At 36.1% G+C, this 22,498-nt stretch overlaps 4 protein-coding genes across 4 annotated transcripts; 1 reads left to right on the top strand and 3 right to left on the bottom strand.

Moving 5' to 3' along the window:
• Positions 1–6,431: 6,431 nt before the first annotated feature.
• LOC110377781 (fork head domain-containing protein FD4) lies at positions 6,432–7,702 on the bottom strand. The gene has a single exon (XM_021336797.3). The coding sequence runs from the start codon at positions 7,571–7,573 to the stop codon at positions 6,830–6,832; it is 744 nt and encodes a 247-aa protein (XP_021192472.3). The 5' UTR covers positions 7,574–7,702; the 3' UTR covers positions 6,432–6,829.
• Positions 7,703–8,445: 743 nt separating this feature from the next.
• LOC110377782 (electron transfer flavoprotein subunit alpha, mitochondrial) lies at positions 8,446–13,064 on the bottom strand. Its single transcript, XM_021336798.3, has 7 exons — positions 12,866–13,064; positions 12,249–12,389; positions 11,742–12,006; positions 11,252–11,467; positions 10,833–10,984; positions 9,287–9,397; positions 8,446–8,697 (listed from the first exon to the last, which is right to left on the bottom strand). Exons 1-7 carry the CDS (start codon positions 12,905–12,907, stop codon positions 8,632–8,634), a joined length of 993 nt encoding a protein of 330 aa, XP_021192473.3. The 5' UTR covers positions 12,908–13,064; the 3' UTR covers positions 8,446–8,631.
• A 668-nt stretch (positions 13,065–13,732) lies between these two features.
• On the top strand, positions 13,733–15,212 carry LOC110377757 (6-pyruvoyl tetrahydrobiopterin synthase). Its single transcript, XM_021336761.3, has 4 exons — positions 13,733–14,030; positions 14,293–14,372; positions 14,502–14,647; positions 14,890–15,212. Exons 1-4 carry the CDS (start codon positions 13,957–13,959, stop codon positions 15,097–15,099), a joined length of 510 nt encoding a protein of 169 aa, XP_021192436.1. The 5' UTR covers positions 13,733–13,956; the 3' UTR covers positions 15,100–15,212.
• Positions 15,213–15,257: 45 nt separating this feature from the next.
• On the bottom strand, positions 15,258–22,138 carry LOC110377756 (alkaline ceramidase). Its single transcript, XM_021336760.3, has 5 exons — positions 21,783–22,138; positions 21,330–21,486; positions 20,814–20,913; positions 17,536–17,673; positions 15,258–17,019 (listed from the first exon to the last, which is right to left on the bottom strand). The coding sequence occupies exons 1-5, from the start codon at positions 21,873–21,875 to the stop codon at positions 16,698–16,700; spliced, it is 810 nt and encodes a 269-aa protein (XP_021192435.1). The 5' UTR covers positions 21,876–22,138; the 3' UTR covers positions 15,258–16,697.
• Positions 22,139–22,498: the final 360 nt, after the last annotated feature.

Here is a 22,498-nt window from a genome sequence, read left to right as displayed (position 1 = left end):
CTCATTGGGCCGCAGCGTCCGTTAATTTTTCCGGTACGTTTCCGAATCGAATAGCATTAATTAGAGTTGCGCCGGAGTGCGGAACGAAGCGACGGAGGACTCACGCTCCTCCATCAATAAATCAATTTAATCTAATTTAATTTGAGGCCTGGCTTCCTCCGAACTTTTTCGGAGTCACGCAACTCGAGGTTTAAGGACGATTCCTTATAACTTTGTTAGACGAAAAATATTGGTAGGGTATTTTGATAGTAGTATTCATGTTTCCTACAGGTACTGAGCTTAGTACTTAAATATGGATTTTAAGCTAGTCTTATAAGAATCGTAGTATTGATCCGATTCAATGACAGCTTACTAAATATAGTATAAAGCAGGTCTTAGTAAAACATCAGAAATTAGTCGTTTCCTAACGTATAGCCATCTTTATACGTTAGGAAACGACTAATTTCTGATTCACTGACCTACTGACTTGGGGCCATCCCCAAGACAGTAGGTTTTTATTGTATATGAAATTGAGAAATAAGCTAACTCGGCAGTAAACCTTTTTTGCGTGACTCCTCCGTGATATTTTTATATAGGTATACTGTTTATTTCTAGATATTCAAAGATTCAAGGAAAATTTCCACAACAATATGTAAGTTGACATCAGCCGTAGCGTTACGCATTTTCGTAGCACCTCGTAGCGCGTAGCACTATTAATTTACCACCAGTAATTGCATGTATGAATCACCACAGTACAAGCTTGGTTTAAAAATACTGTTACTAAAATAGATTCTTTATACCTAAACAAAGACTTAGTGATCACGTTTTAACAGTCGCTTAAATAACTTTTCAATGTGCGAAAGTACCAAGGCCAATTAGTAATTCGTGGGTTAAGAACTAGAGTAGCGTAAGGCCAAAATGACAACTTCTCAGGAGAGCCCGAAAACAACTCAAATTTACCTACTGTTATCTTATAGCCCTTTATGTGGCATATCTATAGTAGTTAGATATCTGATTTTTACTAATAATAAAACTTTATTTATCGCCTAAAAAATAATTAACTTTTTGGTCAATCAAAATACGGTTTTATTTTAATAAAATTTATTTTTCAAAAACTGGTTGACATACGTCATTTTGGCTGTTACATAAATTAGTGCCATAGTAGCGTATCCCACCCTTACGTTTTTTTGGCAGGAAGAAAAATTACGGAAGCTTACGAAACAAGGACCCATAAGCAGTAGCGGTACTTTACGTTTACTTGGCACGAAACAAACTAAGCCTACATAATCAAACTTTCTGCGTTAATAACGTATAACAAGATACGCTATATTAGCGATTACATTGATGGCATATTTTGGTGTCTTATTCGCTCTGTAAATCGAGTTACGATCGTTGTGCTCGTAATTTTTTGAGAAAATAATGTCAAGATTATTGTAAGTAGAAACACTTCATTTTGGCAATAAAAAAATATCTTTTTTTGTTATACGTTATTGTTGTACTAAGCAATCAACTCACTACATCGTTCCAGTTTTTTGGCACATAAAAATATGGGGATTAAATAAACGAATGGTGAAAAAAATTTTTTTTTGCATTTTTGCCCTTACGCTACTCTAGTTCTTAACCCTCGAATTACAAAACGCAGAACCTAATAATAGAAAGAATCCAATACTTTTTTATTGTGGTAACCAATAAAAGTTCATAGAATACATGGAAACCCTCAATAGAATATAGATACTTAAAAAATAAACAGTTTTCATAAACCTAAAAAAACAAAATTTCGGTGTTATTGTAACTTTGAAACAGGCTCCAGTGAAATACAGTAGGTAGCACCATATCCTATTTTTAGTATTCCGTTATTATCATCCTTTATTGGAATACGTTTTTTAAATCAGTGTAATGTTTCCCTGATGAAAATTCTTTACCAAATCAATATCGTTAATTCCGATCAGTAAATACAGACACAAGTGGCTACTGCTATAAGGATGTGTAGCAAGTCACGTTCGATGAGATCATGCGAACACATCCAAAAAACTCTTTAAACAGTAGCACAACACGTTCCCACATGAATCAATACGTTCTCTATTCACTCCTATTTAGAACCAAGCTACCAAATAAATGAGTTAACGTCTAATCGAGTCTATCCAACGAGGTATACCATCATTTTGCGCTTCATTATAACTTAGCAGCACAATAAAAAGACACACATCAATGCCTAATTCAATTTCATCTCAACAAATTGAATTTGTTCTATGTGAGTGTACATTCTTGTTCGTACAATGAGTATACCAACAATGAGGCGGAATACCAACATGGAGTAGCTTCGACCACACAGCTCGCCGTCACGTTTCCAATGAGATCGGTGCCGCGATGACACCCTTGAAATGTTTTTAATAGCGTGATTTATAGAGCAAATTAAACATTTGACTTGCCGTGAATTTGACGCTGAGTGGATCGGTCACGCACGGACTCTGCGCCCGCGCTGCCTTCCTCTCCGAGTACAGGCGAGAACGAAGTTGTTGACGAAATTATTATAATGCTGCCGGGCAATGGCCGGTGATTATGATTTAATGAATTAATGTAATTGATATTGAGGGCGGTACTGTCTGATTCATGTGTTGTGTGATGAGGAAGTTACTTACACACTTTCATAACAATGTATATAACATTCACTAAGCAAGGAATTTTGTGAAATAAATATTAAATTCTAAGTAACAAGGATAATGATGTGCGTATGAGACGTGCTTCAGAAATGTATACTTTAAAAATAAAATCCCAATTACTCACTGTTATCACAATAACCACAGCCCAAAATATAATATTTACGCAAATCAAAAAGGTAAATTAGGTACTTCGAGGAAAACCTCGTCTGTAAGTTCAATTTCCTTTGTGGTTGAGTGTACATATCATCGCGCGACAGAGCCTGCAGTGGGGTGGTCGCAGCTGATTAATACGAATCACTACCGTCTTCCACGGAAGGTTTTTTCCATTGACGACACCGTGCGTGCGCGTGAGAACCGATTTCCTTCGCCACCATGCCGTTTTGGCACTAACGGTACCGTATCACCAGCATAAAAGCTCCCACTGTGAAAGTACCAAGCTAATAAAATGAGCACAAATCACGTAGGTCAAACCAACCGTGAAAATGCGTTTGCAGTAGTGGTTATCGTTGTTTTGTTGAGTTATAGCTGATGTTGTTGTGACAGCCTGTTGGTATTACGGACGTTACGCTGGCCTGTCAGTAGCGCATTGTAGGTAAAGCATTTCTAAAAATATCAACGATGTTAATCATAGTGACAGTAATTGAATTACTGTTTTTTTATTGTATTTAGCCACAAGTTTTTTACTCGTATTATACTAGTGCACTGTAGTAACTTATACTTTTGAGGTAGGTAGGTACCTATTTGTTAAGTCATTTTATATTTCTTTAGCAACACTACAAACATACTATTCTTTCTAAAATTCACACCAACATTTGAACACACTCAACCAACATCCACACATAGCGAAAAAAATACTCGCTAGTAATTCAAAAGAGGTTTCAATGCGGTGTTGCCAGTAAAGCAGGCAGTAAAAGTGCTCGTTGTAAAGGAGTCCAATCAGCTGCCTGTCGTCCAATATTTGTTATAGGCTGCACAGCCGCAAGTACCCATTGTGCCTCGTACAAATGTACTGGGGTACTGAGCCACTCGTTATACTTTCAGCCACCGATTTGTGAGATACAGGGTGGATCGAATCTACGGGTTATACCTCTAGGTACGACTCTCTTTTTATCAAAAGTGAGTAAGTATTGAACACCCTTCGTTGCCTTGTAAAATGTGGACAGCCTAACCATCGTCTTCTTCACGAGTCGTCTTAAACGTTTACTGTTTCGCTTACGTTTATTTAAGTAGCCACGTCTATTGGAATAGCCTCTTTAAGGATATTCATTGATCTGCCTGCGAAAGAGTTACAACGGCCCTGACACATGAAGGGCTCCAAAAGAAAGATGGTGGTTTTTAGTCAGTACCTACCTACGAGTCTGACACTCCCTCACGCTGCACCCATAGTGGGAAGATTTGATGTCTTTCCACCAAAAAAAAACATTACCCAACTACTAGGTAGATACGTAGATATTTGATAACTTGATAATTATAACAGATTTAAAATAAATATTGGAACCTACTGTAGATACCCAGTGTGACTTACCTACCATTTGACCTAACAGGTATCGTAAGTCTAAATTCTGACAAGAGAAATTGTGTTGAGAAAAGTTCAACAATGCTTAGACACCACAATTTCCAAACGTTACAAAATCCTAATGATTAGCTAACCGCCTTTTAAATAATTAAATATTTGACAATAGAATAAGAAACATGTAAGGCTATATTTCTGCTGCTCTAATATCATAGTAAATTCAAGGGAATTAGAAGCACAACAACTATGTTAGGTACATACAAGTTAATTATTACCCAAAATTATATGTATTTTCTAAAGAGATATAATTTAAAGCTCTGTTTTTAAATAGAACAAATTCATAGGTAACTGCATAAGTATAGGTACCTAAGCTATTTTTCTTATCTACTATTTTATTTAATCTAATCGTACCTATAAAATATCAAAGTATCAACCATTTAATTCAAGTGTAGCCACACGTTCTCATTTTATACTATTAATTACTTGTAGGTACCTAATTAGTGCTTAACTTGCTACTTACTTTTCCTACATCTTAAGGTAAGTCCTATCAGTCCTATTCATTCCATGAAATTGCAATTAACTCTATATTTTAACTGCATTTTACCTACTAATATAAGTAATTCCCAATTATGATTAGGTACCTTTAAGGATAATGAACATTAACCTCAAGTAATTCTTGAAATACTTAGATAATAATAATAACTTCCTAATTTAATAATAAGTTCATTATTAATTGTCAATAGTATCGTAATAGTTACAGGTTTCCTACAGGATAATAAATTAACTACTAACTAATTAAAATTGCGCGATATTTCCTCGAAAGCGTCATATTCAACTATCGCTTAAAAGGGATTTTACACAATTTAGTTGCAACTTCTATTATATTAATAGTGTAATCAGAGCTTACCTATTAAATGCAACCCAAATAGGTACCGGGTTTTAACGCAACCAATCTGTTTTCCCGACCGTTCACTCGAAGTCACGGTGACATCGGCATTGTCGTAACTCGACGATGAATACAAAAGGTGTTCGGCATTCAGTGGCGGGGGTCGGGAACGCCCGAGGGTAAACGGCACTCAATTTAACCATTTCTCTATATTAATTACCAAAACAGCCCCAAGCCGTTGCGTTGAGCATAAATAACAAAAAATGACGTGTACGTCACGGCAGCCGACTCCGCCGATTACATTAGCAGCCCCCTTCTCAAGCTTAAACGAGTTTAAGGGAGGCGATTTATAACACGTTTAATACGTAACCTCCCGTATAAATTGTATAAAATCCATAAAACTGGTTCATAGACATCACCTGTCTTTTGTATAGCTTTGTATATTTTTATGTAAAAGGAAAATAGGCAGCCAATGTGTAAATAGAGTGTGAGTAACTAAGAACTCTATCATGTAGTATTTAGATTTAAATGATTATTAAAGTCGTGGTGGCCTAGTGGGTAAAGGACCAACCTCTCAAGTATGAGGGCGCGGGTTCGATCCCAGGTCAGGCAAGTACCAATGCAACTTTTCTAAGTTTGTATGTACTTTCTGAGTATATCTTAGACACCATTGGCTGTGTTTCGGATGGCACGTTAAACTGTAGGTCCCGGCTGTCATTGAACATCCTTGGCAGTCGTTACGGGTAGTCAGAAGCCAGTAAGTCTGACACCAGTCTAACCAAGGGGTATCGGGTTGCCCGGGCAACTGGGTTGAGGAGGTCAGATAGGCAGTCGCTTCTTGTAAAGCACTGGTACTCAGCTGAATCCGGTTAGACTGGAAGCCGACCCCAACATGATTGGGAAAAGGCTCGGAGGATGGTTTATTCTGGTAATTTATATTTTTAACTATCTGTTCTGTACTTACCTATTTACCATACCAACTTAGTCATAACTTAGGTCATATTAACATGACCTATTAAATGTTTCTTGTTTCGGCTTTTTTCCAATAAATACAGCATTTATATTTTACATTCATTTATTTTATTAAATGTACTTAATTAACTTACTTTACAATTAATTTGACACTGTCAAAGCAGATGATAACACAATTAATTTAATGTGACAAATTAACAATATAATGAAAGACTAAAAATATGAAATAAACTTTAACAGTTTTGTAACATCATAACATACCATAGGTTTAGTTTCTAATAATTTACATTTAATAATAGTTTAAATATGTACAGAATACATCCTATTTTTAGCAAACATTTTGTATCAGGTAAGGACAGCAAGATAACGAAAGTGTTGAAAATTAAATACTTAGAATGATCCTTTTTATCAATAAATTCCACATGTAATTAATAATAGGTAAGATTTTAATTATAATAAGACAAAGTACAGCACTACAGTGAAAATTTAAACAAAGCAAAATAGGTACCTACCTGAGCTGTTCTTTGCGTTGATGGAACCCACTTGAACATTTTATTACATATACCTAAATAGGCACACTCAGCCAGACAGACGTAGGTATCATACAAATGCGTTTGTAGATAAGATGCACTCACTGTAATTTACCTATTAGGTACTCCGATATCAATATCAGAAAAAATAACATGAACATCTTTGTAGACAGACCATCTATTTAGGTACAACAATTGTTATAAAACCACAATTAAATATGGTTTAATATCTATGAATCACCTAAAACTATTGCACTTTATACAGTCATCATTACCTTAAAATAATAAGTTACACAGAGTGCAACGGTTGTTGGAGATAAAAATGAAAATTATCGATAATATTTTGAAAGTTAAGTCTTAACTGAAGATGCTCAAGTGGCGATGGCGGCAGGAATGGCGGCCACATGGCCTGCAGTGCCAACAAGTCTGGCCGGTACGCCGCCACCGGCGCGCGCGCATCCGCGATCACATCACCACTGGCCTTACTGTCCACTCCACTACTCAACAAACTGTCTATGGAGAACGACTTCCTCCAACTGTCCTTATCCGTATCAGTCACTGTACAAGCACTAGGAATCACTGGCGCCTCGAACACTTGCAGCGGAGGAACCCTCACGTTCAGCTGCCCCGCCAGGAACTGCTGATTGAAGTTAGCCAACGCCGCCAGCTCCGACTTGAAGCTGTCCTTCTGATCCGTGTGCAGCTTGAACCTCTTGCGCCTCCTGAGCAGCGAGCCGTTCTCGAACATGTCGAAGGCCTGCGGGTGCAGCGTCCAGTAGGCGCCCTTGCCGGGCCGGTCCGGGCGGCGCGGCACCTTCACGAAGCAGTCGTTGAAGGAGAGGTTGTGCCGCAGCGAGTTCTGCCAGCGCTGCGTGTTGCGCCGGTAGTACGGGAAGCGGTCCGTGATGAACCGGTAGATCTCCGACAGCGGCAGCATGCGCTCCGGGGAGCTCCAGATCGCCATCGCCGTCAGGGATATGTACGAGTACGGAGGTTTCTGATCGCCGTAGGAATCGCGCGGTGGCCGCGGCATGTTCGATAGTGCTAAATGCTAATGATATGTGTCGGGGCGGCGAGGCTCGCGGGCGTGGCGCCGGTGGGCGGGGTGAGCCGGGGCTCCGCCTCTCGCCCGCGCCCCTCGCCGTCAGATATGATAACGAGAATGCCACTCGGCGAACAAACCGCATCTCCCCCTGGGACTATCATTACTGACATGATTGACTGTGCACTTACCTCCTGTTGGTTTAAACCTGTATAATGCTAAATAGACATTCACTAAACCAGACTTTCAAATGCTTAAACCAAATTCGCGATTAATAAACACAGGTCCGGTATAAATATAGATAGGCATTAAAAAGTTTAGGTAATCGGTATTTATCAGTAGGTTTGAAATCTCTTTTTACATATTTAAATTAAGTTAATGTTGGTACGATTTCATAACACCAAAAACTATAAGCTCATTCACAAAACTAAAATTCTAAAAAAGCTCATTATGCACCTTTATTATATCTTAATAGTCATAAAATTACTTATTTCATCAAAAAACTAAAGCCTTTACCTATTGTATACCCTACTCATTCAATTTCAAAAATCAAAGTGTTGCTTACTAACTTTTCGAAAGTTTTGACCACTTTTTTATTGTTTCATACTTTTACTTTTTAGCGCTGAAAAATAATTCAAACATAAGAGCACAATGTATAATTTCAATCTCAATCACTCAAAAATCCTTACATTTGAAATGTAACGCGGTATCAGCGCCATCTAGTGGCGAGTAGCAAAACTAAAGAGGAGCGAAGACCCCAATCTCGTCACACCGTATTTTATTATGAATTATTGAAGTTCTAAAATCTCTATCCTGTGCAATATCTATACCTAGCTAACCGATATAAAAATGAAACCAAAACATTGTAACAATATTTTATTTTACATACATGATTCGCTTACACATGATAAATTACACTGATCAACAATAAAGTTTCACAAATCTCGAGGGAAGGGTATAAAAGTTGGTATAAGAATAAAAAGTTTCATCTAAAAAGGTTAGACTATGTACTCCATTCTGCTTGTGTTTCTCTCTTAATTTATAAATGTTCACAGTTTGGATGTGAGCTCGGGAACAGCCTTGAACAGGTCAGCGACCAAGCCGTAGTCGGTCACCTGAAAAAGTATAAAAAAAAAAAAAGGTTTTCTTAGTTAAATGTTTATAATAAAAAAAAATGTGACTATCTGAATTAAAATTTTATTCTTATTTGCTTCGAATAACTAGTAAAAAAAATAGTACCTATATAGGAACGTATAAAACCCAATAACAGCGTAATTACGTATATTTTTTATGTTGTAAGCAAACTTCTATATAATATACTTCGTTTCGCACACGACAATTTTATTTCAATAAACACCAAAATGGTAAGTAAGTCATAAAAGATATCAGGCAACTGCTAATTTACAGATTTCCCTCCCATATTAATCAATGTAAGAAAAAAATCATAACTTGTGCCATTATCACTAAACGCTCGTAATTTACAAAAAGATAAGGTGCTGATAAAAATTTTAAGACCTTGACTTGTTGACAGTGGATAAAAACGTCACTATCGGCTATATTTGATATTTAATATTTAATTTTCTAACAATGTAGGATACGGATGGTATAAGACCCTCACAAACTTTTTTTTTAATAGATGTTATGAGGGTAGAAACGATATTAAATAAATTACTGATGTAATGAAATATTTAGATGTGTATTTACCTGGAAGATGGGTGCCTCAGGGTCCTTGTTGATAGCAACAATGGTCTTGGAGTCCTTCATACCAGCCAAATGCTGGATAGCACCACTGATGCCTACTGCGATGTATAGGTCCTACAACACAACAACACAAACATTTTAATAAGAACATATTTTAAACAAGACAAGCTTTGTATTTAGTATGATTTTAATGTATCTATGTACTAGCTTTCCGCCCGCGGCTTCGCCCGCGTGGAATTCGGTTATATTGCGGTATAAATCACAACTATAAGAAAACTTCTCATTCCCACGGAAAAATCTAAGAAGCGCGATGTAACGCTGGATACGATTAGTTGTTAAACCAAAACTGAATGGTACACTATATTATACGTTTTCCCTTGTGGAGCAAAAACATGCAGATTTTGGGCACTGGAAACCCGGGAACACGCTACATAGAGCTGACCATGCGAAAAACAATGTTTTTCTAAGTGTACTCCAGCAACCCTTAGAGTTTGGCCTTGTGCTTTATTAATGGTCATTGCAAATGAAACCCTTATAGGAAATTGTAGTCTTTTAAATTGAAATGGGAGGTCTGTTGGAATAATCGGAATCCGAGGAATGAGTACACTTTCACCCTTTGCTGCGCCAGTTAAAATAGTGGCTATAATAATGTTCCGCCCAAGCTGAGTGACACGCAGCCTGGTACCATTACACAGTCTAGGGGCATCGAGATTACGCATGAGCATCACCGGAACACCTACTTTTAGTTTTAATTTATGAGAAGGCACCCCAGATAATTCCAAAGAATTTAAAAACTCCACAGGACATGAGGCACTATGTTCTGTTTCTATCACTGTGTCTACAGATAAATATTCAGTATTTTCTCCCATAACTTCATTCAAAATATTTTCATTTATTTTAGTGACCGTTTCATTTTTTGGTGCTAATATTGCGCGTTCGCAGAGCCATTGATCATCATTTATATGAGCGTGTAAGTCAGTATAAACTTTTGCTACCAACTCCGACAGCGAAACGACACACAGCGCCATCTACAATCCATCCATCAAGCAAACAATATTTTTGTTTTCCCTCGGGAATATCTATTTTTTTCGGGATAAAAAGTACCCTATTATTTAATCCGGACTTCTAACTTTACGTCTGCAAAATTTCAAAGCAATTGGTTCAGTAGTTACGGCGTGAAAGCGGAACAAACAAACAAACAAACTCACTTTCCGATTTATAATATTAGTAAGGATGACTTTTTGGTTAATAAATAAATTAAATTAAATTATTAGTAGGGAAAAATTGCCACAGAATTCACCATCAGTGTTTTCTCCTTCCATACTCTTTTCTATCTCGCTCTTTTGGCTCTTTGGACGTCATCTCACAAGTAAAGTTCGTTCTAAGCATATTCTCAATTGCCACGGAATTGTAGAAAAGTAATAAAATGAATTACTCATTAATGAAATTATAGTGTTTATCAGACCTCCAACTCTGTCAAGCTTGGATAAGATCTCTTATAAATTAAATAATCAGTAATAGCAGATAATAAAGTGTAATTAATACTTACAGGAGCAACAATCTTGCCGGTCTGACCGATTTGCAAGTCGTTGGCTACAAAGCCAGCGTCCACGGCCGCTCGGGAAGCGCCCACCGCGGCGTTCAACTTGTCGGCTAGGTCATACAGAAGCTTGAAGTTGTCTCCTGACTTTAGACCACGACCTGGTGACGACAATCAGTGTTTAGACAATAAAATAAAAAAATACGCTACACACTGGCACAACATAACATGGTCCCAAACGAAAAAAAAAAAGATAATAAACTTTATTAAATAAAGTACTGTCAAATTTTGAATATTCCAAATAGAATTTACTTTCGAAGTAGAAGTACTTTCACATTGGAAAATCTGAAGATCAAAAGGAGGTTCTATTAGACTATTCCAATTAGATACAAGTCTTATAGCAACAGCAAATAAGAGTATTTCCTTACCACCAGCAACAATATTCTTAGCGCTTGTAAGTTCAGGTCTGTCAGACTTGGCAAGCTCCTGTTTGACAAACTCAACAAGGTCTGTCTTGTAGTCGCCTTCGGGTGCCTTGTCTACGGCCGCGGAGCCTCCCTCGAGTGGCTCCGGGGGGAATGCTGTGCTACGGACTGTGATCACCTTGATGTTGTCCTTGGCTTCCAATGTGAGGACAGCATTACCTGAAATATGGTTAAAAAACTTTGAGCAAAAATACCATTGAATGTTCAGTGTAAAGAAAGTGTATTATGTGGTCAGCTGGTATTGTATGTGGTCAAGGTAATGAATGAATAATGTAAACACAGGTTTATGTAAGTATTCCAGTTTAGTATTCAATACCTATTGTGGATATTGAAATTCTGAGATCTGATTAGTTGTAAGTAGTATTGTCATGTTTACTAACATGTAAATATTTTACTCAAAGTAACGGAAGAGAATGATAAGCATTATGTATACCTGCATAGATGGTTCTGACAAAGGTGTTAGCATCCTTAACGCCAATGATGTCTGTAATAGGGGACACATCCAGCTTAGCTGCTACTCTTGGCAGAACAGCCTTGCCGAAGGCGGTGGCTGGAGCCAGGATATGTGTGAAGTTGAACTGCTTCTGGGTGGCTAAGATGAGAGGTGTTAGAGACTCGGGGGTGAGACCCTTGAAGTTGTCACTTTCAGCCACCAGCACTTTGGAAATTCCATTTGCTTTGGCTACTGCTTGGGCTGCCTGAAATAGTAAGATTCATTTTTCAAGTAGCCAAAAATATAACATGAGAGATATAAATCTTGATTAATATTAACAGTAGAAAATATCAAAAACATTGTACTATACATTTATAATGGTATCTTTCTTTTTATTTAAATATGGTTCAATTGGTGTTCTGCCAAACCTTTTCATTAATTCACAATCTATACATTTAACTACCATAATTAAGCTCACACATTATGTGTGCAGAAGCATAAACTCACAGGTCCGCACTTGGTGCCAGCGACCAGCACAGCGACATCTCCACCGATCTTCTTGGCAGCACTCAGTGTGTTCTGAGTGGCCGGTGACAGGACCTCATTGTTGTGCTCAGCTACCACCAGAGTGCTCTGTAGCCTCCTCAACTAGGAACAAGAGAAAAACATGTGTTAGGACTGTTTGTTGTCACAGTTTGACAGTCTATGAGACAAAGTTATGATGGGTAACTACGGTAAACACTTTTCCATGTATTGCTATAAAATAACATGTGGTGTTGTGTTATTTATTATTTAGATATCCCAAAAAATAATTTGGCACCTTAACAACAGATATGACAACCTTGAAATAATAGGACTGCTAATCATACTACATACATGGAGATAATTAGTAGATAGGAAGTACGAGGGGTACAGTAAGTCAACAAGATGAATATTGATAACAACATAAATGATGAGATAATTTTGTTCATTTTTGGGTATGCTACAGTGGTAAAACAATTAATATCACCGTTTATTATTTAAATAATAAATATTATGCAACTTTGGATAACTTTAACAATATCTACGGAAAGTTACGTGGTAGATGGGTTGTTATGAAGGGTAAACTTTAAAAAACAACTAACCTGCGTCGAAAAGAGCAAGTGCCTGCTGCTTGGAGAGAACATTTTGCTAAATATAGTTTTACGATAATATGTACACTAACTTTAAACTTATATTAAAACAATTTTCAATTTTCGTAAAGGTTACAAAGTCCAATTCACTATAGAAATTCGTAGATATTCCCACTCCCCGCACTCCCTCTTGAGAATGATGACAATGTCACTGTCAAGTGTCAATCGTTGGAAGAGTTGCCAAAAAATTAAATCTATTTTCTAACAGAAGTTTTTTATGTCGTGATCTAAGAAGTAGTTAAGTTTTTACTGAGATTAAACCAGCGTTTATCTTAAGACAAACTGTTTGCTCTGTTGTGACCAAAGTGAATAAGGGTCAATCCCCACTGAAAGAGCAGCGGCCGGCAGCGGCCGTAAATGCAAGAGATTGAGCGCGAGCGCGGTGGGCCGCGCGGCGCCGCGCTCTCACATTGTCCGTGCTCTTACGGCCGCTGCCGGCCTCTGCTCTTTCAGTGGGAATTGACCCTAAAATAGTTGCTGAATAATTTTATTTCCCCGTAAAATAAATTAGCAACCCCGCTGCAATTTGACAAATCAAGTCAGGGTGCCCATCTGGGGTAGACTTACCTACTTAAAATGGAAAATTCATTGTGAATGAACACATTTTTCATCTTAAATTAACATTAATTGACCTCAATCGATGTAGCTAACAGCTATTGTTAACGTGAATGATAGATACAAACCTCATTGAGATAGAATCCTGAAAATTGGGGTGTTGGGGTTGGGGTCGGCCTGCAGTCTAACCGGATGTAGCTGAGTGAGTACCAGAATCCTGAAAATTGTAAGGAGAAAGTATTTGAATTACTGGCAACACACACTAAGTAAATGTCAAGTTGCTCGAGCGAATGAAATTGAAATGTAAACTTTTGAACCACTTGTTGTCGTGATCTTTTCTTTATTTTAAAGAATAACGAGCACGAAAACGGTGCTCCGAGTCAAATATATTCAGTCCGGTAGTCGGGTTCAGTTCAGTATTCTCATAGCTACTGTTGAAAGTAGCTGTTAATTTTTCCTTTAGTTTAGAAGACTTTTAAGAAAAAAATATGACGCCAACTCCTTTACCGATAGTATCAATTACTCGGCGCGAAACCTTCAGTTCCTGCCACAGGTTGCACAGGTGAGAATAATTCTATGAAGTACATAACTTTCCCTGCTATGTAATTTAATCAACCTAAGCATGTTGCAAGTAACTTGAGATCCTCATGCTCACTCAACAAGTTCTTTTGACATACATTCCGTATGGCGAGGCTAGATACTAAATTGCTGATGCCTGCGGTTTTACTACAATGTAATGTAATATAAACCATCAATTAAGTGCTTATTTAATTTCATGATATTTAAAAATATTTTATTGAATTATTTTCATTTTATTTTCACAGCCCCTATTTATCTGACGAAGAAAACAAAAAAATATTCGGAAAATGTAACAACCCAAATGGACATGGACACAATTATGTTGGTAAGTTTTTTTAAATCCATATCCCGGTCAGTGGGTCGTCTTAGGGACGGAGTTATCCCTATTGCAAATTATTTACTACACTATATTTATGTCATTAAAATTTTTCTAATGAAAGCTTTTTTGTTATAGTTCTGGTGACAGTCAAAGGCCCAGTGGATCCTAACACTGGCATGGTCATGAACGTCCATGACCTCAAACATTACATGCAGTTGGCAATAATGAACCCGCTCGACCACAAAAACCTGGACCAAGACGTACCATACTTCAAATCTGTGGTAATTATCTTTTAAACCAGTTTTCTAAAACCAACCAACTACAAATTAATAAATGAATTAATGAACTTTTAATTATATTGTCATAAGTTGTGTAATACTAAGGGTAAAAAGGTCAGAACTTATCTAATTTATCTTTGTCTCTAAACAGTTGTTTACATTCGTTTACTGATTGTCCAGCCTTTTTTTACTATGACCTTTGTGCTTGAACAATGTCGTAATAATTGATTATTACATTCTATTAGGTGAGCACAACAGAAAATCTTGCCATATTCATTTGGGACCAGCTGCAGAAGGTTATGGAGAAGCCCCAATTGCTCCATGAGGTGAAAATCTTGGAGACGGAGAAGAACCATGTGGTATACAGAGGTGGAAGCACCTATCCTAGGAAGAAGTTTGATGCTTCTAACATGCATCCTAACCAACAACATAATGTTTCTTCTGACTCGGACTAAGAAAATAATTTTTATAAAATATATTTGACATGTTATTTAAAATTAATATTATTGGATCTGAATTTACTATACAATGTTCAATTATGTATAAATTAAACATTCCAGAATGAAAAGGTCTATTGTTTTATTTTAGGTTCAAGGGAAAAAATAGGCAGGAATAAAGTCACCATTTTATTTATTAAGTATTCCATCACTTGTAAACATAATTAATATCACCACAAATAAATCACTAAGTTAAACTAGAGAAGTCTTAGCTTTTGGCTTTAACTTTGTCAATAACAATCTGGAAAACTAGTGACATTTCATTCAAGATTAATTAAAAACTTTGATGTTCACATGCCATAAATACTCATTAATTAAGCCATACATTGAGATTCATTATAAGATCCATTGATAACACGCACATAAACTGAAACTTATTCTTTAAATATTCAAATTCTCTTTAAAATAAAATACAACATTAATAGCGGACAGTGTCCACTTTTTACCTAATACTGGCATTAAATGTATTGATGGACCACAGAAAAGTAATTTTCGCCATTGCGGAATAAAACACTTAAATTGGCCTGTAAATAAATGGAAGTTTCACAATAACCCATTATCCCAATAATTTAAGTCGTTACCTCCACCTTCTTAAAACTATTCTCAGAAACGAGGTTGTCATCATAAGGTTAAACCAAAAATTGGTTTTATTGTGAAAAAGGATGATGTTACTCGTAATGTAGCTCTATAAATTTACTCGTACATAATAAAATGGCCACACAATTGTTCATAATGCTTCCTATGCAATTAATTACACGTATAGTGTTACAAACCGAGTAAATCATATGCATTCCATTACAACATTGTCATTACTGTGATTTTGTACTACCCACTCATTAAAATTTACAATCTAATAGTATACAAAATAAGTAGCTACACATTAATACTATCCTACATTAATATCTCAGATATATTTGACATCACAATTATATTTTTGTAAATATGTAAGTATATTATTATATGTTTCTTTGTAAGCTGTTGTTCCTATTTAATCACTTTATAATTTCTTCATATAAGAAATTGATATATATTTATTGAGCGACTTCTTTGAGGAAGTATATAATTTTTTATGACATTTATATTTTTAGATATTCAATAAATAAAATATAAAAAATTAAAAACAAAATTAAAAAGTGTAAAAAAAGAAAAAAAAAAGGATTAAAAATAGATGTAAATAAAAAATATAAAAACAATCACAGTCAACATTAAGTAGTAGGTCAAAATGTTCTCAAAGATTCCAAAACACAATATGTAATTGCTGAATATTATTCATCTATTCACATTAATGAGACAATATTATTAGTTCTCTCATCATATAAATATCGTAACAATTTCAAACTGTTACTTAACTCACTGCTGTAATAAATATACTAAAATATATTTTGGCGTCGATATAAATATCTACATAATTTAATACATGTAACATGATCTATTTATCTACATGTCTTTTGCGTTCAACTTCAAAGTATTTTAAGCTACCATTTAGGTCAAATTAAAGTTGACAAGTTAATCAGCCTTCTAATAACTGCACACAAGTTGACTATAAACTAAAATGACTAAATAGCTAGATCCTTATCTTGTTTGCACGGATGTTTCATAGTAATGTATGGAATACCTAATTCGAATTCGTTGATTGGCCAGTATTTCAGCTGGGGTTTCTGTTCGGGGCTTTCTTCCGTGACGTTGAAGTATGCAAAGAGAACTAGAGCGGTGTAGCTGGCTATGAAAATTAGTACGTGCCATACTCCATGCATGTAGGGGAAGTCTATGGAGAGCCATGCGTCGCAGAACATGCGGTCCATGACCCAACAGAATATGGCTAGGAGGCTGACTGCGACGCAGCGGAGACCGAGACGATATACACGGGAGCACTTCACTCTGAAACATTTGTAATTAATCAATATTAGTCTTTTAAGATTCTGTGTTACACAACAAGATGATGAGATAATCTAGTACCTACACCTGTTATAAAAGTATGCGCTTGCCAATATCCGACCTAAAATTATAGTTTTTAAAGTGTTGGGTAATTTTGTAGCAAGGCCCTAAAAATATGTAGAAACTACTTAGTTTTCACATTTATTTGTTCCTACCTTAGGTATGTCTATTGTCCAGTTATCCGAAAAACGGCGAGGATCAAAATCAAAAGAAAGGTCAATCACAGGGCCATTGGAATGCTGACGAGACCTTCACGTATCATGAGAAATGTAGAGTGCAAAAGCTCAACCCCAATAGATAAGAGTATCATAAACCGTGCTGTCGTTATAGTAAGAAGCAAAATTTAAGCTGGGTGACACACGAGAAAAACCACAGCAAAACCAGTTCTACCAGTTCAGTAAAACAAAGTAAAAAAGTTTACCTAATATAAATATTTTATTTTGTATTAACCAATCTTACCTGACCAGTTCTCCATACAAAAACCCGAGAGCCGGCAGAGCGAGAGTCATCAGCGCAAACGCGTTAGCGGCCGGGTGCATCACCAGGAAACCAGTCGATAACACCGACATCACAGTCGAATAGATAGCCAAACGCCGCCTGAAAACAAACAAAGCATTGTTTTATAAAAATACGACATCATTTAGTAACGATTAACCCAGTAACATAGGTACCTACTCTGCAATCATTATGGCATGATTCACATAGTTATCGACCTTGAACAGACACGCCAGCATAAAAATCCTGTTTTATAACTGCATAGGTCAAAAAACCTCATTCTAAGAGAAACCAATCTACAACAAACGCATTAAGGATCTGCAGCGTGTTGTTGCCTACTTGTGGATGCAAGCTATATATGCTCCAATTCTTCTTCCCAGCATATATTACCTACATAGGACGTTGTGAAGGCGTTTTGAGGACTGTCTTTGTGAATTTTTTTTGGACGTTCAAAAAGTTTGATTGAATGATTTTAATTTTGTGCTGGATTACCTTATCCCTATAGGGTTTCCACAGTTTACCATAATCTTAGTTATATTGACATTGTGAACCGGAGGAATGAGGATCATGTTGAGAGGAAGGATTGAGGATGAATGTGGATGTTTATGAAGGAAGAGGATGTCAGAAGAAAAAGACTTGCCGACGCCAAATAGTAAATTGAGGTAAGCGCAGGGGACTGATGATGACAGATAAGATTGGGGTTTCTATGGATGACGCTGATAATGAGTTATTGTGAACTGTGATTTTCGCTGGTAAGAACAAGAGACTGACGTTATGTAGCTACGCGAATTTCTATATTGTTATGCGGGCTTGACTGAGTTCGAAACCGCAGTTCACAACAACGCTTAAATCATTACCACTAAGCATGGACATATCAATTAATCACGAGCCGCGAAGTGCAGGTACAAGCAGGCTGTACCTACACAGCTTTGTTTTTCATGCCATCACAGTTTTACCATTCAGCGCTGAGAATCAGATTTTGAACACAGAAGTACCTACCTACCTACATAGGTAGGCTTACCTTACCTACTCATATTCTTAGTACTTACCTACCTAGAAATTCTCCCTGTGTTATCTCGTGTGCCGTGCTTATTATAGCATTCAAATGAAATATGACCGTTCTTTCGGGACTGGCGAATTAATAAGCTGTTTTAGCGAAACAGATAACGCCCTACGACACTCGTGACCTACTTGGCTACACGATGTTTTCAATAGATAAAGTTGACGTAAAAGCTAAACTTCGACACTATTTGTTTCATAAATAATAATACAGTGCATATGCACTGAGACAATGAAGGTTAACATAGACTGAGAGCTCTGAAATGTCGGAGAGACCTATAGGTAGGACATTTTTTTTCCGGGTGTAAATAGTTTCCTCAAGATAAGATCACGTGAATCACACTGTGGGAAACGACTATTCTTTTATATAAGGTACCTACTTAGATAATTAGCTAGGTACTGGTAGTTAATTCTTCTTTGCATAGTCAACCGCTAGAATGCTTCGAAGCTATTAAAATGTTTGTAAAACTCGCAACGTATGGAATGTTTACTTAATGGGTCACGCAAACATTTTTATAGAAGTTTATGGTTTGGCCTTCAGAATAACCAGACTACGTAGTTACCCATTGCTAATTATCTAAAAGCTTTAGGAACTGAATAATAAATACACTAATTTATTCAATAGAAGAGAGCTCTTCTACCTACCATTAATTACCAAATGCCATTTTGATCTATAAACTGGGTCGGGCACCTGCCCAATTAACCCTCCTAAGGGTTTCTGCGTCATCGAAAATTAATAAGGTCAGACGGTCAGCCTCTGTTCAATATACAGCCAAAAATATTAGTTTATAGGGCTGCCAACGTTTAAAAAGCCGAAACCGGACATATGACAAAATAAAAACCCAAATAGGACACTGACCCAAATGAACTACTGGCTGGATATCCTCTGGGGTTTAATCGATGACAAATCGGGGAAAACCCTTATAAATATCAGCCCTACTTTAAACCCGAAGTAGACAATAATACCTACTACCTGAGTGCTAAAGCAAATTCGTTGCAAACGTAGGGGTCGCGTGCAGCGTCGCATTTGAAAGTCAAGGTCTCCGGTGATGTTGATATAGTCGAATAAATGACCTACCTACTATTTTTACTTTTATATCGATCCTCAATAACTGGCTTTGTTGACAACATACCGCCTTCGCGCCATAGTCATATTTAATTTAACTGGATTAACGTTTTGATAGCTACATGGGTACATACCTATTAGAAGTCTAACTAACAGTAGTAGTGGTAGTGGTATTATGAACTAACGCAGATGTTTTTTTGTAAATGAACTCTGTTAGCACTATGTAAAATTAATATCATTTAGTTAATCATTTGGGGACTTTTACAATACTTTTTATCATTTTATTATCTATGTTGTACTATGGTAGATATTATTAACTATCTTTACCAACTCTTGACACTCACACTTTTCTAGCTTCTGCCGGCGGTTTCACCCGCATCCCGTGGGAACTACTTCCCGTACCGGGATAAAAAGTAGCCTATAGCCTTCCTCGATAAATGGGCTATCTAACACTGAAATAAATTTTCAAATCGGGCCAGTAGTTCCTGAGATTAGCGCGTTCAAACAAACAAACAAACTCTTCAGCTTTATAATATTAGTATAGATAATGTTTTAAAATTTCCATTACGCGGCAGTCTTATGGCGCAATGTATGTTAAAAGTAGAGCATGATTGTATGATATAATAGTTCTAATTACCAAATTCACATTATCATTCTAACTGTATGGGCTAATTTGTGTTAATGTATACTAATAGTCTGTTTATAGCTTCTAAATACTTGTTTTTTATGCAGAAGTAAACAACAATAATAAAGGTGTAGGCACTTGAAGGGCAAGGAGCAGGGTATGTTGTGTTGTAGGGATAAAAAGTATTTAATTCTTCAGTTTAGTCTTTGAATCGAATGTTCATCTATAGGAGTTTCGGACCCAATTATAACTTTCTTCAAAAATATATATTTTCTTTGCCTATGCCATTCACTTTAAATAAAATATTTCAATATTAAGTTAAATATAAATATAATGAAGGTATAAAATGTTAAAACCCATTGACAATATAGCTGCACTGCTGAATAAATAAATGTCTATGAGAAACATCTGCTACACTATACCTATAACTACTTGGTATATGTTAATTATTAGGTGTTTATATAAATTAATAAAAATGCTACTGGAACTCACCTGTTTCCATCCAAGAATGATGGAAAATGTCTCTTTGGCAAGAACATCGCGAATGCTGCTATGAACACCCATAGAATAGCCAATTCATCCATAAGTTGTCCTGGAAATGTTAATAATAATTTAATTGTCATAGAGGAATATTTTACACATTAGAAACTCTTTGTTAGATCCTCTCTTTTAGTGTTGGTTGTGTCACAAAAACAGGGTGTGAGTCATTCTTGATAATTAGATGAATAAAAAAAAACAAAAGTTGGTATTTCTTTTGTGGGTATTTTTTATGACAAAAAAACAGCCAATTAATTTTGTTTACATCAGTTACAGACATAATATTATATTAAGTATTAATTTCATTGAGACAGGTTTTTGTTAGACTTTGTTTTTATGTAGGTACCTAGTCCCCCCATGAGTCATGAGAAAGACAAAAACTTGTGAAAAAGGAACTTTGCATTTATATTAGTTTTTTTGTAGTTTAATTTATTATATGAAAATGAGAAATAATTAATGTTATGACCTTACCTACTAAACTCAAGGTGGCATGGAAATAAGCAGAGCTGATACCAACCACCATTAGCAGGATCCACAGAACATTTATGGCTGGATTGAAAAACTTTGAATATTCTTGAAATAGGTGCATCAACACCGGTGGGAACAAGAAGAACAAGACATTGCTTATCTAAAATAAGAAAAAAAAATACATTACTCTCTAGTTGAAGGAATAAATTAGAGGGCCGGCCGAAGGGTCATCGACCATTTTAAATAAGCAAGCAAGCATGACAGCAAATACTACCAACAAAAAAATTCATAAGCTGTATAAATTACTAACAAAAACTCTATTCCTCATTCATAATTATTAATGGCTGTTATGAAGCCAAGTACTGACTACCAGATGTGTAAATACATAATGAGCCAAGAAAGAAAATCCTTTGTCTTTGCTTACCACCTAAAAATAGAAATTAAGAAAAAATTTACCGTGTTAACAAATTCAGCTATTACTGGAGAAATAGAATAATTCGATTCACACCAGTCCACCGGTGAACTTCCTCGTTGCAAATGAGACCACATTGTTTTTCTTATACCGATTCTTTGTTTACAATCTTTCAAATATAAAAGACGCACAAATAAGATTCATATGCTCCAGTTTGAGTATCTGGGATGAAATCGCGCAGAACTTGCGATTTAACACTTTTATATTTATTTACCAGCTCTAACTTTAGTGTAAAATCTTTTATGAAATTATTATTTTACGATAATTTTGTTTATTCACAGCAAAAATACACGTCTGCCTCCTACTACGTCAACTTTGACACTTCATTTTGTCAATTCTAGAAGGAAAAACACAAGACATTGACAGTAACTTATTCGTTCGGTAATCAATACAATTTTATTTGTCATTTATAAAAAGCCGATTACGGGATTTAATAGAAACTACGTCCTCATAAAACTTATATTTTTACAGTTCAACAAGCATGTTTTCGTCTTCTGATAGGAAAACTATTGTTACCTAATGTCTTAAGCACTTCCTAGATGATTAATAAAATTGCGCAATATTAGGAATTGTGCAAAGTTATGGGCCGTGTACGGTAAAAGATTTTATTCTATAATAATATTTCACAATGTTATTGCAGGTCTAGGGAGCGCCTTACGCTAAAATCAGAAACTGCGTTCGTTATAATACCCAAGTGTAA

Source organism: Helicoverpa armigera, chromosome 3, assembly GCF_030705265.1.
Source record: "Helicoverpa armigera isolate CAAS_96S chromosome 3, ASM3070526v1, whole genome shotgun sequence".
Classification (NCBI taxonomy): domain Eukaryota; kingdom Metazoa; phylum Arthropoda; class Insecta; order Lepidoptera; family Noctuidae; genus Helicoverpa; species Helicoverpa armigera.
This window is presented reverse-complemented; position numbering and strand designations above follow the sequence as displayed.